A 17,189-nucleotide genomic window follows, 5' to 3' on the forward strand; every position below is an offset into this window, starting at 1 on the left:
AATAGCCTACATGATTCCTAACATATTTGTAAATTGCTTAATTTTCCACGAATGGCTCCTTACTCCATAAACAACAGCTCTAAATTCTTGGTCACAAGGGGGGAGATTTATCAAACATGGTGTAAAGTGAAACTGGCTCAGTTGCCCCTAGCAACCAATCAGATTCCACCTTTCATTCCTCACAGACTCTTTGGAAAATGAAAGGTGGAATCTGATTGGTTGCTAGGGGCAACTGAGCCTGTTTCACTTTACACCAGGTTTGATAAATCTCCCCCTTTGTGTTTGCCTAAAAGGTAAACCAAACCTCTTACATTGCGGACCCACCCATAACGTTTTTGGCAGCTATCCATTGTGTAAAACCTTTAGCGCAGGACTGTTAAACTTGCGGCCCTCCAGCTTTTGGAAAACTACAATTTCCATAGCTTTATCTGTTCAGATATGATGGGAATTGTAGTTTTGCAACAGCTGGAGTGCCACAGTTTCACACCTGTGCTTTAGCCTATCATCACTATGACAGATTAGAAAACTGATTCAGCGCGGCGGCGCGCATCGCATGGTATGTAACCCTTGACATAACCTGTAAAGTGGTACATTCCCTTTAAGCAAAAATTCTGAATCCTCTAAAAGATTTTCAACCTGTCTTGCAACTTTCTTCTCTCTCAACCACTGAATTATCGTATTAACTTTCTCAGCAGCAGCAAGTTTTAAAGAACAATACGAGGTACATTGCAACTATGCAACATGATATGCAGCGTGGAGGGATGGAACCGATAACTTGTGGAAGAAGGGCTGTGATTGGTTGATTTTCGAGGCAGTCGGTAATCTTTAGTTATAAAAGCTCCTGGGAACAATTTTTTTTTTTTTTAATTCCCAAATAGTGACATCACAAGTGCGAAAGTATAAGTGAGTCGGTCTATGAACACACCAGCACTTGTCATCAATATTAACAAAGGTAAGTCATATCTTTTCTCTCTCTCTCTTTTTTTTGGGTGTTGCATGAATTTTTTATTTTTTTTTACGTCTATTATCTGTGAATTCTTTCCTGGATATACGTTCTGCCTAATCCCCTTCCTTGGCCATAAGTAGCCCTTCTGGCGGAATGCTCGGGAGTTAAAGAAGGATTGACAAATTCGGAGATTACTCTGTAATAGCTCTAGATTAGCTTCTGCTGAGTGTAATACTTATTCAGCCTTTTACTATAACAAAGCCGAGCTTCACACCGAGAAATATTCTACTCGTCTGTGTACGGATGAGGCCGGGATATGTTACCGAACACTCATTTTAGACCTTATTTATTGACAGCTGAAGAATAGATTGTCCTGGCTTTGTTAATGAAGAAATAATTGTGTGTGTATATATATATATATATATATATATATATATATATATATATATATATATATACATATATATATATAGTATTTATAATCATTGCTGTATAATGGGAGAGTGTGTAACTAATCGCACACATTATAGAATAGGATTTACAAAAGTTTAAAGGCGTTTAAAAAATTAAAGGCGTATTCCCACATATTTGCATCCACCAATTAAATTTTTGTGCAGATGTTTTTTATTCAACTAAATTGAAAAGTCTATGAAAAAAATACCATCAGCATTTTATGTTTATATAAAAAGACACAAACCCAAAAACACAGCTAAAATGGCATGAAAAAGGTGGTTGGGTTATACTGCATATTGCTAAGGTCTACAACTAACCTGCATTGTGTTACACTGAATCTTTTGTATCTGAAAATTACTTTAGTATATTATTATTTATCTCTTTTTCGGCTCTCAACTATATTGGCATTGTTCCTCGCATATTGTCCCCTGAGGAACCCATCTGCATGGGTGGGGGAAAGACGTAGGGACTGACTGGCCACCTATTTGATGGCAACCAAATTTTTTGCTTTGCTTTGGTTGTGACTCTTGTTTCGGGATTGTGTAACAGTTTCCGAAGAGGGTGTCACCACTTACATTACTATTACTAAGTGGACACATAGTGCAATACGCAATACGTTGGGCTATTATAGTATATATAGATGCCCAATATAATTCTCAACATCTGAAGAAGTTTAATGCCACCCTACGGAGTCCTGGAAAACATGAATGCAGCCTGGCAGCCCTAGGGAGGCATCCAACCTCTTCAAATGCCAGGATTCAAGTTTAAAAAGGATTCAAGATTCTAAAAAGTTGCCGAACTTGTACAGTTCCCGTTCAACAGAAGTAATAAATAATCAGCATGTTTATTATGAACTTCTATAGAGCAAACATTCTGTTTTTGACTCAATTTTTGGGCCATATTTTGGTATTTTACTGTGTGTAAATACACAGTAAGGCTATGTTCACACTACGTAGGTTTCCTGCCGTAGCGCGTTCCGTGAATAAGCGGCCGGAGACTTACGTAGTTTGCTACACTACGTACGAACTTACGCCCGGATCGTACGCGGCGGCGTAAAAAATAAACCAGACCATTGTTTGCGGACGAAAATGCCGTAACTTACGCCCGTAGCGTAACATGTGGTCCCGTACATAGTGGTGATTTCTTAATTTTTGCAGCTTTTTGTGCCGATCAAAAAGGTTCTGTTGGGTGTCCGGGGCTAGGCGAAGATTTCCAAGTAAAAGACCGCTGTCAGAAAGCTACGTAGGGCGCTCGGGAAGCGTAAGTAGACTATGGGCGTAAGTTCGCTGTCCGTACGTAGCCGGCCGCAAGTAGCGTAAATCTCCGGCCGGAGTTTACCGCGTATATGTCCGGCCGCGAAAATATGCGGCCGGACATATACGCAGTGTGAACATAGCCTAAAATATAGTTGTGCTAGTATTTTGACAAACCTAGAAGTGTCACTGCCGTTTAAATTTTTTTTTACAGAAATCAATAGTACAGGCCATTTTAAGAAGCTTTGCAATTGCGTTTATTGGCAGAAAAATGCATCAGCAGTTAGACATTGGGGACCCGAAGGAGGACACCGGGGAAAACTTGCTCCCAACCTTGCAAAAAGTTCAGTTTGGTCCTGAACCAAGCCTTTTCAGAACAAATCGCAGTTCGGGAAGTTCTGCTCATCTCTAATTTTAAACCTTTAAAACTGCTTCAAAATACTATAGACTTGACTTTGAACAGAATATTACAGTGGTGCCTTGGATTACGAGCATAATTGGTTCCGGGACTATGCTTGTAATCCAAATTCACTCTTAAACCAAAGCAAATTTTCCCATAAGAAATCATTGAAATCCAGGCAATTGGTTCCACAACCCAAAAATAATAATTTTATATTATGAATAACATGTAAAACAATTGAAAAAAAAAAACATTTAAAACAGCTGAATGTCATATTATAAGTTACTGTACAGTATAGCAATCAGCATATGGAGTATAATGTATAGTAATGCTTAACCTGATAACACAGCAGCAGTTTGTAGATAAAGGATAGAACTGCAGATCCCCATAATGCAGTAGTGTAGTACTATAGGATAGACTAGAGAAGCAGGACTGCTGTCAGAGGTCTGTGTGCTCACATGAAAGCAATGGGGAAGGGGCGTGTGTTCAGCATGGACCAATCAGGAAGTGAGAATCACAGAGCTGTGCAGGAGGACAGTGAGGAAACTTCTATATACAGCAGTGTGATTGGCTGAGTGTAAGTGAAGGCACATTATAGCAGCAGTGTGTATAGCTGAGTGTAAGTGCAGGCACATTATAGCAGCAGTGTGGATAGCTGAGTGTAAGTGCAGGAACATTATAGCAGGAATGGAGAGGATGGGAAACACATGATTTGGAAGCTGAGGGAGACTTCCTGGGTCAGAGTACAGGGCTTAAGACCCCGCTATGCAGACCAAGGCCCTTCTCCCACTCCTTCTCCCACCCAGCACAGGGAGATCTTAAACCAAAGCAATGCTCTTAAACCAAGTTACAATTTTAAAAAACTGTGATCTCTTCTTGCAAAACGCTCTCAATCCAAGTTACTCTTAAATCAAGGTACCATGTTACATATAATAGTCATAGGGAATCTTCTCCTCTTCTATCTATAAATCTGAGACCAATGATCATCACCAAATAAATAGACCAAGTAAGGTGCCAGTTATCTGCATGACAATAAGGATATATGTGGGTAACAATTTTTGTCTGTCAGTACAACAACTTGTTATATTAGGGTAGCCTTAGTTAATCTTTTACCAGACCCATAGCCTTTGCTCTGCATGATGAGTATCTGGCAGCGTTTCTGATATTCATATGTCAATGTATCTTTAGGTGGAGACGGAAACACATTTTTCTTCTATCTCAGGGGTGAGCTGTTCAAGGTAAGTCAATTCCACGATGCCTCATATTTACCTCTGAAGCATCGGGGTCTGTTGTGCATTTATTTGCTACTTTACATAGATTACACAGCAGTCTCTTAGATAATAGATTATATAAGCCAGTGTGAACATAAGGCCCTGAGGAGCTGTAAATAACAAAACTGCTTCTCTAAATATTACAAAAAGTTTGCTGTGCGAGGGAATAGCCTGGTATTACATGACTAAATAAGTGGCTGTTGTGGGAAGTAAGTGACGACATGGAAGCAGCTGCTCCTCTGTAAGCAGGAATCCTCTTATAAGCTGAGCGGACTGTATTAGAGAGAATCATCCTCTTCATCGGAGTAGAAGATGACCAGGGTTACACATTGTAGAGTGTCTGAGAACCGTTTTGGAGATCATAGTAAATAGAATTATGCACTGCTGTGTAATATATACTCTGAAACAACAATAAACACAAAGACTATGATGAAACCCGGAAAAAAAAAGTCTAAATATTTACGGTTTGTTCATATTTTTGAAATTATCTAAATGTATACAAAGCTGTAGTGGCCAATGCTTTGGGGTTGGGTGGAGAGGGGTAGTGTGTGTGTAGCATTCACTGTACCTAGAGAGTGGACAAGTGGGTGGAAAAAGACTGATTAAATATAGGGATTACACTCACCGTCTGGGCACAGGCTGGTTGGATTTTGCAGTAGGGTTATGACTAGAGATGAGCTAACCCCGAGCACGCTTGGGTTTGTCCAAACCTGAGTGTGCTGAATTTGATTACCGGTGGCTGAAGCAGTTGGATACAGTCCTAGGGAGTCCTGGAAAACATGGATATGGCCTATAGCGGTATCCATGTTTTCCAAGCAGCCTAAGGGCCCTATTCCACAGGAACGATAATTATCGCTCGGTGGAATAGAGAGAACGATCAGCCGATGATCGTGTCATCGGCTGATCGTTCATTTAGGGCCAGACCTAAAATCATTGTTCCCCCACCGCGCATCGCTACGGTTGAATAGCGGTGCGCGGCCGGCGACCGACGATTTGAGAAGCACCATACATTACCTGCAGGGCTTCTCCTCCGCTCTGTCTTCCTCCCCGGGTCCCGCGCGCTCTAGCTTCAGAGTGCTCAGCCAATCACAGGCCAGGACCGCCGCAGTCTGTGATTGGCTGAGTGGCCTGTCAGCTGACAGGCCATTCTGAAGCTAGAGCGCGCGGGACACGGGGAGGAAGACAGAGCGGAGGAGAAGACCTGACAGGTAATATATGCTGCAAGGGCTGCAAGGACATCGGTAACGATGTCCCTGCTGCCCTCGCTCAACGTTCATCGCGCCGTGGAATAGGCCCAGTAAACGAGCGGCGATCTAGCAGATTGGCGCTTGTTTACATCATTGATCGGGCCCCGATCGACCTGTGGAGTAGGACCCTTAGGTCTGCATCCAACTTCTGCAGACAACGGTAATGAAAAGCTGCACGCTACGGTTCTGTCATCTCTAGTTACAACCTAAATAAATACTTTACTCTCAACAAACTTTGCATAAATCAGTAGTACACTAGGTAGAAGAATTTCGAGACAATGGGAATTTTGAGACATAATATGAAATAGTTTTTTTAACAGCTGGAGGGTTTCAGGTTTCCCATCTCTGCTCTACATGTTCTGACCGTAATAGCCAAATTTTTATTATTTATCAATTTATTTTTTTAAAATATTTTGGCCACCCATATTTAGTTTGCTTCTAAAATGTATTTTTCCACTCAGAATTGTATATAAAATTATTTAAGAAAAAGCAACCTTCAAGAAATACTAAAAGTAGTCCTTTCCCTGCCGGTACCCGATGACATTGGCCCTTTTCTATATCTGCATTTAAAAAAAAATAAAAAATAAGATAAATAAAAATCAGTTGTGTTTGTACAGATGGTGACCTGCATGTTCCTCCATCGGCTGAGCTCCAGATGTGCAGGTAGCAGGAACATACGGTGATTTCCGCCACAGGCTATAGCATCTGTTGCTAGGCTGCAGCTTGCACATATACCGTATAATTATAATATTGTTAGTAGGGGCACTAAGTTTTCCGTCAACAAGCTCAGAACTGCTAATTTAAAAAAACAAACAAAAAAAACCCTTAAAGCAAAATTTCCAGAAATGCTATAATGAACATTTACCATTAATTATCACTATATAAAAGAACAAAGATCTCAAGAATCAGCCGCTCGGTCAACATTGCAGCTACACGCATGACCTCCAGGCTGGTTTAGCACTAGATCAGCACTTTTATTTCTTTTCTTAGTTATCCCTTCTAATGAAATAAACACTCATGTTCTTAATTTCCTGAATGCCTCGGAGGCTGAGTAACGTCAATTTTTTTTATCACTGCTAATCCAGATGATGGTTCCAGTTCTAAGTAGACATCTAATAGTTGCGATACAGTAGACAGAGACTGTGCACATTATACTTTTTTGTGTTATTCTTTGAGCTTTAACCCCTTAAGGACCGGGCCTGAAATGGCCTTAAGGACCGGAGCAAATTTTATGAATTTGACCAGTGTCACTTTATTCATTAATAACTTCGGGATGCTTTTACCTATCCGGCTGATTCTGAGATTGTTTTCTCGTGACATATTGTACTTCACATTTCTTGTAAATTGGAGTCGATACTTATAACGAATCTTTATGAAAAAACCCAAAATAGCGTGAAAAATTGTGAAAAAATGCATTTTTCCAACTTTAAAACTTTTCTGCTTATACAGAAAGTGGTTATACCACATAAATTATATATTAAATAGCATTAGCAACATGTCTACTTTATGTTGGCGGCATTTATTAAACTATATTTCATTTTTTTTAGACAATAGGAAGCTTAAAACATTAGCAGCAAATTTCCAAATTTTCTGTAAAATTTCAAAATCAGATATTTTTAGGGAACTGTTCAGGTTTAAAGTGTATTTGAGGGGACTGTGTGTTACAAAGCCCCACGAAGCACCCCATTTCAGAAACTGCACCCCCTAAACTCTGCAAAAGCATATCCAGAAAGTTTTTTAACCCTTTAGGGGAGTCACAGAAATAAAAGCTAAGTGTGTAAGAAATTTGAAAATTTTAATTTTCTGTGCAGAGATTTTATTGTAATCCAATATTTTTCATAATTATAAACCTATTACCAGAGAAATGCACCCCAATATTGATTGCCCCGTTTCTGCAGTTTATAGAAATACCCCATATGTGGCCCTATTGCGCTATTTGACGCAACCACAAGCCTCAGATATAAGGGAGCGCCTAGTGAATTTCAATGGCTCCGTTATTTTTGGTCATTTTTGACTGTACCACTTCAGGTTGGCAGAGGCTCTGGGGTGCCAAAACCTAAAAAACACCCCTAAAGGGACACCATTTAGAAAACTACACCCCTCAAGGAATGTAACAAGGGGTGCGGTGAGCATCTGGACCCCACAGGTGCTTCACAGATTTTCCAAACAATATGGCTTGAAAAAAGACTAAAGTATTTTTTACACTAAAATGTTGTTCTAGCCTTCAATTTTTCATTTTCACAAAGGGATAAAAGGAAAAAAAAAAACACAAAACATGTAGCGCAGTTTCTCCCGAGTACGGAAATACCCCACATGTGGACATAAAGTGCCAAGCGGGGCGCAGGACGAGCCTCCAAAGGGAAGGAGCGCCAATTGGCTTTTGGAAGCTGGATTTCACTGGAATGGATTTCAAGGGCCATGTCGCATTTACAGAGCCCTCGTGCTGCCAAGACACTGGAAACCCCCCACAAGTGACCCCATTCTGGAAACTACACCCCTCAAGGAATCTAACAAGGGGTGCAGTGAGCATATGGACCCCACTGGTGACGGGCACAAATGTGGAAAAATGTGACGTGAAAGTGAAAATTTTCATTTTTTCACTTTCATGGCACAAATGTGCCCGTCATCAAGGGGTCCATATCCTCACTGCACCCCTTGTTAGATTCCTTGAGGGGTGTAGTTTCCAGAATGGGGTCACTTGTGGGGGGTTTCCAGTGTTTTGGCAGCACAAGGGCTCTGTAAATGCGACATGGCGTTCATCATCCATTCTAGCCAAATCCAACCTCTAAAATCCAAATGGCGCTCCTTCCCTTCAGAGGCTTGCCCTGCGCCCACATGGCGCTTTATGTCCACATGTGGGGTATTTACGGACTCGGGGGAAATTGCTCTACACATTTTGTGTTTTTTTTTCTCTTTTAACCCCTTGTGAAAATGATAAATTCAAGGCTAGACCAACATTATAGTGTAAAAAATTTAATATTTCATTTTCACGCCACATTGTTCCACATTTGTGCCCGTCACCAGTGGGGTCCATATGCTGACTACACCCCTTGTTACATTCCTTGAGGGGTGTAGTTTCCATAATAGGGTCACTTGTGGGGGGTTTAACTGTCTTGGCAACACAGGGGCCTTTTGAATGCAACATGGCCCCTCGAAATCCATTCCATCCAAATCCAGCCTTCAAAAACCAAATGGCGCACCTTCCCTTTGGAGGCTTACCCTGCACCTGCATGGCGCTTTATGTCCACATGTGGGGTATTTCCGTACTCAGGGGAAATTGCTCTACACATTGTGTTTTTTTTTATCTTTTAACCCCTTGTGAAAATGAAAAAATCAAGACAAGATCAATGATTTAGAGTAAAAATTAAAAAAAAATTACACTAAATGTTGGTCTAGCCTTGATTTTTTTCCATTTCCACAAGGGGTTAAAAAAGAAAATGAACACAAAACGTGTAGGGTAGTTTCCCCTGAGTACGAAAATACCCCACATGTGGACATAATTTGCCATATGGGCACAGGGCAAGTCATCAAAAGGACAGAGCGCCATTTAGAGGCTGGAATGGGGGATGGAGGCCATGTCGCAATTACAAAGCTCCTGTGCTGCCAGAACAGTAGAAACCCCCCACAAGTGACCCAATTCTGGAAACTACACCCCATAAGGAATCTAACAAGGGGTGCAGTGAGCATATGGACCCCACTAGTGATGGGCACATGTGTAGAACATGTGCCGTGAAAATAAAAAATACCATTTTTTTCATTTTCACGTCCCAAATGTGGCCGTCACCAGGGGGCCATATACCCGCTGCCCCACTTGTTAGATTCCTTATGGGGTGTAGTTTCCAGAATGGGGTCACTTGTGGGGGGTTTCTACTGTCCTGGCCGCACAGAGGCTTTGTAATTGCATCATGGCATCCTCTAATGGGAATGGCGGCAATACCTACTTAGCTGGGGAAAAGGGACAATTCTAATTTATTTGGGGGTATTAGGCCAATTATTAGTTTATAAGGTTGAAAATGACAGGTGTCCATCAAATTCAACCTGTGTTGATCCAGAGGAAGGCAAAAACCCCTTGTGAGGCAGACGACAGTAGCCTCATCACAGGGGAAAAATTCCTTCCCGACTCCATAATGGCGATCAGAATAATCCCTGGATCAACGTGACCCCTGAAATAGGAATAAGGGACAGAATTTAGATAATGTAGAACCCCAGTGATGTGTGGTGCGCCTTGAAGCGATCCAGTATGCAGAGGCCGGGGGGATCAGGACAGGTGGCACACTGGAAAATGGTGTCCTTCCTGATCCCCCTGTTACCCCACACTCTGCACTTCTTCTGGGGTCTCCCTTTCTCCAGTGTGGGGGACGTCACCTGGAAAATGTTTTCCTGGTGCGATACGGGGTCCTTCATATCCAGAAGCGCTGGGTCCGCTCCATGGCTGCTAAATATTAGGGCTCTATTACTACTTCTGATATGTTCGGATCGTGCCGCAAGCTACAGTAGCTCGGGCAGCGAGGGACCGGAAGAGGGGGTGCTGGTATAAAGGTTATCCCCTTACAGGTGGTGGTAACCTTTATCCAGCAGTGGGAAGATCAGTTCCCGGACGATGTCCCCACTAACTCCGAGGATGGGGGGGGGGGGGAGTGGGCATCTGGGGGCTGGATTCGAGTGTCCCTTCCTTCATACACCCTAAGGGTACGTGCACACTGCGGAATCGCGAAGGATAACCCTTTGTGCATTCCGCAGTTGGCACCCGCCGGCGGACTGATGCAGGCGCACGTCTCCGTCCGTGTCGTAGACTCCATTCTATGCACGGGCGGATTCCGCTCTGCGTCCAACGTGTTGATGGAATGACGGATGATGGAATCCGCCCATGCATAGGATAGAGTCTATGACACGGGCGGAGACGCGCCCCTGCATCAGTCCGCCGGCGGGTGCCAGCTGCGGAATGCACGAAGGGTTATCCTTCGCCATTCCGCAGTGTGCACGTACCCTAAATCTGTAAGTGTGCCCTGAGGTACTCTCACAGAGTTTGTAGAATTTCACGCCATACCGTCATCTCTTATTGGGACGGTACTGGCGGAAAAGACGTGTCTGGGGGGCAGCGTACGCTAGGCTACTCCCAGACACGTCACTGGATGATGAGGAGGATGAGGATGAATGGAGGAACGAAGGACCCCCCATTCATCCTCACTGGCTGTTTCGGTGTCGGAGGCAATAATAATGTATGCGTCCGATACCGAAAACACCCTGGGGGCCATCTTTATATGGGGATTGGTATATAGGGTATGTAGTGGTGTAGTGTAAAACTTTATTCAATGTAGTGTGGTGTAATGTAGTGTTTTTTTTATGTGTTTTTTACAGTAAGTATACAAAAAAAACCTACGCCAAAAATGGTGTTGCTGATAAATGCCGCACTTATGTTCGGCACTTATCAGCAGACCGTGGCAGTAGGATATAAAAAAAACCCACCCTACGCCAAAAAGGAGGAGTTGCTGATTAGAAGCGCACTTTCGTGCGATGCTGATCAACACTCAGCGGCGATAGGGTGCGGAAAATAGGAAAAAAAAAATTGGGAAAAAAAAATTTTTTTTTACTACATTCTGAACATCCCTGTAGTGGCTGATACGTGTATTACACTTATCAGCCGCTAGGGGGCAGCAGAGCGCAAGATCCGAAAATAGACGACGCTGGAGCCGGAAAAATACGAAAAAAGACGACGCTGGAGCCGGAAACAGACGATCGGGACTCACGGAAGAAGCCGAAGTCCCGACAAGATGAAGAGGACGCCGGGAACCCGGAAGACGCCGATCAGGACCCCGGGACAGGTGAGTAATGTACAAATACCTGCTCCGGACCCCTCAGCTACCTAGCTGAGGGGTCCGGAGCAGGTATTTATTACTTGTGGGGACTTTGATCGCCGTGAACGGCCGGCCGGCTGGCCGGCCGTTCACGGCGATCGGGACGATGGTACCGTGACCACCATTACTTTTTACAGTAATGGCGGTCGGTGCCGTCCTCGGACAGCACCGACCGCCATTTTTTTCCGGGTCATCGGGCCACCGATGGCCCGGAAAGGTTCCGATCGCCGCTATGGGCTTATCAGCCAATAGCGGCGATCGTCGGCATGGGGGGGGTTAACAACCCTCCATGCCGACAGGGAGAGATGGCCTGCTATGTATTATAGCAGGCTATCTCCCCCGATCGGGACCCGGCCGGCCGCGGCGCCCGTTTAAAGGGCTGACGTACCGGTACGTCATGGGTCCTTAAGTGACAGTGATCCATGACGTGCCGGTACGTCATGGGTCCTTAAGAGGTTAAAATGGCTTAAGAACATACATTGTTCAGCTCAAAAACTCCCCAAAAAACAAACGTTCTATTTAACCTCAATAGTAAAATAATTCATTGTAAACATATTAAAGGGGTACTCCGGTCCAGGGGTATTTTTTACCAATGGCCGGGGAGGGGGTGGTTATAAACGGCGCAGGGGACTTACCTCCCCGGTTCCAGTTCCAGGTCCCAGATCGCGGCGCCCCGTACCCCTGTCCTGCGGCCGCTTCCTGGTTTAAGCTGCTGCATTAGACGTGACGTCTCAAGGCAGCTTAGCCATTCGGCGGCCGAATGGCTGAGCTGCCTTAAGACGTCACGTTATCCAGCGCTACAAAAACATGGCCACTTTCCCCCCTCTTGTCTCCAGGTCAGGTGTGGTTTGCAATTAACTCCATTTACTTCAATGGAACTGAGTTTGAAACTCCACCCAATCTTGAGACAAGAGAGGGGGAAAAGTGGCCATGTTTTTGTAGCGCTGGATAACCCCTTTAAAATGTCAGGTGATGGTAGACTGACTCGATGTCTATTTTTTTTCTCCATTCTGGTGCTCAATCTCTTTCTCAGACATGTATGTTTTGCACCTGTTTGTCGGAGAGCAAAACGAGTTTATCGTTAACCTGAAATCGGTCACCATATTATACAGAACGATAGTCGTTGACTGCTTACTCCATCTGATCCCAGTAAATTAAGGAACAATGTGGAATTACACTGAACTGTTAGTGAACGGGCGTGGAATTACAGCGGACGATTAAAAATTATTTTGGTGTCAGCACCAAATATACGATGAACAAATTTCTTGTTGGTCGTTGGATCGTTGCCTGCATTTAAGTGAAATGATTATCGGTTAAATTTGAACAACATAATGATTATTTGCACTATAATCGTCCCGTGTAACAGGGCCCTAAGTTCTTATCCCAGTCACTGCTGATAACACAGAGGGGTTGGGGACCTAGATAACAGCTATAAACATAAGAAACACATCAAAAGGCCCAACAGGGAGATAGAGCTACAGAGGTAGTAATAACCAGTTGCAAAGTGTTAAAACTCAAGCAGCGCGCTGTGCTCCTGACTCTGGCAGAGCACGTGGCCGGGCTTGTCCCTAGCCGTCCCTAGCAGCCGGGCTGCTTCTGTAAAGCGATGGGGTTTCACTGTCCTCTGCCGATCAGCATAAGGTGTTTGTTATATGTGTTGATTGACTGATAACTGATACACCAGTCAGCTGTCAGCACCTGGGCTGGACCTGGAGCCTCAGTCCCAATCGCTTCTGGAGCTGGGACTCCAGGTGCCATATGTATCTTTCCCTCTGCCTCAGTCCTTGCCTGCGATAGTGCCTAGTTTACTAGTGTAATGTCCTGCATTGATTTTCTGGTTATCTGACTTCTGGCTTTTGACTGTTCGACCACCCTCTAGGATTCTGCATTGTACTGTGTTGCTCGTGTGTTATTGACCCGAACCTCTGACTTTGCCTGATTGTGTGTTTGTCTTGTTTTGTTCTGTGTTGCACCTAGCTGAGTACAGGGTTTTGCAGTCCAGTTGTTTGTTGCCATTTAGGGCTTCTGAGGCAAGTAGGCAGGGACAGCGGGGCAGGTGCCAGCTTCAGGGCTCACCTGTCCTTGTGTCATCCTGTCCCTATCCTAACACAAAGCTTAAAGGTATTGTACGTGATTTTTAGAAACTGCAGCAGTAAGAGCGTCATGACATGGAGGAGACCAGGAACTGATAGCTATGTTGTGGGTTGTTGTGCGTAATGCACTTTACGGTAAAAGCGACATGATACTATTACTCTATAGGTCAGTCTGAACACAACCATATGCAGGTTTACACAGATTCTCTAATGTTATATATATATTTTTTATGAAATTCTTTTTTTTGCAATTAATTATTAATAGAATGGGCCTATTGTGACGCTTATAACAGTTTTGTATGGGGTGTTATTTTTCCGCCATGATCTCTAGTTTTTATTAATCCCATATTTGTGAAGATCGGTCGTTTTGAACACTTTTTATTACATTTTTGTTTATATATATATATATATATAATGTAATAAAAAAATCGGTAATCCTGGCACTTTTCCCCCTCTTTACGTTTACGCCGTTCGCCATTAGTGATGACGATTGTTATATTTTAATAGATCGGACAATTACGCACTCTACGGAATATTATATGTTTATTTATTTTTATATGTTTTATTTATATAAAGGGAAAGGGGGATGATTTTAACTTTTATTGGGGGAGGGGCTTTGGGGCATAATAAAAACATTTTAACTTTTTTTTTTTTACACATTTTAAGTCCCCCTGGGGGACTTTTACGTGCAATCATTAGACTGCATACACTGTACAATGCTATGCCATAGGCACAGCATTGATCAGTGTTATAGGCGCTCTGCTGATTGAGCCTGCCTGTCTGTAGAGTGCACAGGCTTTGATAAATCTCCCCCCTATATTATTATTATTATTGTACTGTAAGCATATAAACGCACACGACTGATCTGCAGCGGATTTCTCGCTGCGAATTTGCAGCGAGATCCGCTGCGGATCCCTGTCCTGTAATCTCTTTGGGCAGGGATCGGCAGCAGGATGTCAATCCTGCTGCGAGTATGTCTGCCCATAAAGTGTGTTTGTACCTTAAGGCTATGTTCACACTGCATACGATTCCGTCCGCAGTTCTTACGCCGTCGTACTTGTGCGGCTGAAACTACGGGCGTGGGAAAAATTGACATGCGGCCGGATGCGTACGCATCGCGAACATACGCCCGTAGTACAGTTATGCTTCCCTAGCTTGTTTCGAAGCGATCTGACGCAGGTCATTTACTTGGAAATCTTCGCCCAGTCCAATAAAACTCACATTTTGGATCGAAAAATCAAGTTCAATTTGACAGAAATAAGTATTTCGTACAGGACCGCATGGAAATCCACGGCCGTGAGTTCGAACATTTCCGTCCTCAAACAATGGTCTTGTTCATTTTTCACGGCGCCGTATACGATCCGGTCGTAAGTTCATACGTAGTGTGCATTGTGCGGGCGTATATCATATACTTTCAACCGAACGCATCAACCTCAAAACTATGTGCGTGTACGAGCGGAAAGATACGTAGTGTGAACATAGCCTAAAGCTGTACAGTGTTAGGGCCGTGCTGCTGCTGCTGTGTGTAATATGGAGAGGAGACATGATACTTCACCTCATGTCACTCACCATTCTAGTTCTTGCTGAGGTAAACCTGTAACACAATCCTGGCTCACTGTAATCCCACCCACCTGTAAGATGGCTACTGTAGTGTATATGTAATCCAGGACTACAACTCCTCTCATCTACACGTGTGCTGGGGTTTGTAGTCCTACAATAGATAAAAGAGTGAAAAAACTAGTTTATTTGATAATATAAGTAATTGGTAGACACTGAGCCACCATGCTGCTTAAAAGACACTTGTAAAAAGACAGACATTTAGAGTGGGTGGGCTCAGAGAGTGGAGCTATAGCTTGCAGAGCTGTGATGTCACTGCTGACCCCTGTGACCAGGAAGTTCTTTATGTGAACAAACACAAATCCAAAAAGCAGGAATAGAGGAAGAAGAAGAGGCCGGGGGACACAGAAGAGAAAAAGGTTAGAGAAGACCATTAAGGAAAAGGGACTGATTACATATTATTCCCTTTTCCAATAAGAAACAAATGTTCAATTTCTTTAACTTTAAATTACGTAAAGTAATAACCGTTTAGGTGTAAGAGTTTGGTTGCATATTGGCTGCAGTAAAATTGTATGCTACAGCCACCACTACTCAACCTGAGTGGTTTCATATTTGGCAGGATATGCCACAAGACTTAGTGTAGCTTCACACGTACCGTATCGCTGCTGATTTTACGCAAGAAAATTGCAGATCCACCCCTGCGATTTAAGATGCAGAAAAATCGCATGAATTGACCTGCGTATTATGTGCGTAATTTACGCAGCGTTTTTTATATATACATAATACGCAGGTCAATTCATGCGATTTTTCTGCATCTTAAATCGCAGGCGCAGATCTGCGATTTTCTTGTGTTTTTCGTGCGTAAAAACAGCAGCGATACGGTACATGTGAAGCTACCCTAAAAGGCGATATTGCACAAACCATCACACACTCAGGTATAGGTATACAGTTCTTTGACAACTGTAAGAATTTTAGTTACACCTTAGACTGGGTTCACACTGCGTTTTTGCAATCCGTTTTTTTTCATCTGTTTTTTGAAAAAAAAAAAACGGATGATAAACGGATTGCCAAAACGGATGCATTTGTGTGCATCAGTTTTGATCCATTTTTCCATTGACTTCCATTATAAAAAAAATGATAAAAACTAGAGATGAGTGAACCGGGTTCGGGTTCGAGTCGATCCGAACCCGAATGTTCGGTATTTGATTAGCGGTGGCTGCTGAATTTGGATAAAGCTCTAAGGTTGTCTGGAAAACATGGATACAGCCAATGACTATATCCATGTTTTCCACATAGCCTTAGGCCTTTATCCAACTTCAGCAGCCACCGCTAATCAAATGCCGAAAGTTCGGGTTCGGATCGACTCGAGCATGCTCCAGGTTCGCTCATCTCTAATCAAAACGGATCCGTTTTTTTTGACGGGCACAAAAACGTTGCTGACACTATCTGTTAAACGTATGTTTACTATCTGTAAAAACGCAGTGTGAACCTAGCCTTAGAATTTTTACCCCCACCGTGAAACGTAGAGCTTATGTGACTGTGGAGCCCTACTTGATGTATATACAGAATGTATATTTGTTCCTACTGTGTTTATCTGAAAATAAGACAGGGTTTTATATTTTTTTTCCTCTGAAAAAGAGGACTAGGGCTTATTTTTTAGGGTAGGTCTTGTTTTCAGAGAAACACAGTATGCCCCTACACTGTAGCCGACTCAGTAGTCAGCCATAATACTGTTGTTAAGCTCCTATACTGTAAGAGGCCTATTCAACGGAGCTATAATCGGCCTGGGTCCCGCGCGCTTCAGCTTCAGAGCGGCCTGTCTAAACGATAGAATAGGCCTAGTAAACGAGCGCTGATGTAGCAGATCAGTGCTGGTTTACAGTTATTATTGGGCCCCCATCGGCCCGTGTAATAACAATATAAGTTCCCCTCCATACTGTATACCTCCCTCCTTTCTCTGTAGTTCCTCCTCCCATACTCTATACATCCTCCCTCTGCAGGTAGTCCCCATAATGTATACCTCCTTCCCCGGTAGTTCTTCCCCCATACATCTACCCCCTCTACAGTAAGGCCCCCCATACTTTATACCTCCCCCTTTATAGTTGGCCCACATA

At 43.3% G+C, this 17,189-nt stretch overlaps 1 protein-coding gene across 3 annotated transcripts in view; it reads left to right on the forward strand.

Annotated features, from left to right (window-relative positions):
• The window catches only part of LOC138788972 (flavin-containing monooxygenase 5-like), a 120,088-nt gene that overhangs the window by 50,766 nt on the left and 52,133 nt on the right, over positions 1 to 17,189 (forward strand). For 2 of the 3 annotated variants that reach the window (XM_069967423.1, XM_069967422.1), the window contains exons 1-3: positions 691 to 721; positions 879 to 952; positions 4,241 to 4,290. The exons of the other annotated variant lie outside the window; for it this stretch is intronic. In XM_069967423.1, coding sequence (XP_069823524.1) covers positions 916 to 952; positions 4,241 to 4,290 — 87 coding nt within the window. In that variant the 5' untranslated portion in view covers positions 691 to 721; positions 879 to 915. Of the gene's footprint in view, positions 1 to 690; positions 722 to 878; positions 953 to 4,240; positions 4,291 to 17,189 lie in introns of those variants that run through there. 3 annotated transcript variants of the gene reach the window in all.

Source organism: Dendropsophus ebraccatus, chromosome 4 (assembly GCF_027789765.1).
Source record: "Dendropsophus ebraccatus isolate aDenEbr1 chromosome 4, aDenEbr1.pat, whole genome shotgun sequence".
NCBI lineage: Eukaryota > Metazoa > Chordata > Amphibia > Anura > Hylidae > Dendropsophus > Dendropsophus ebraccatus.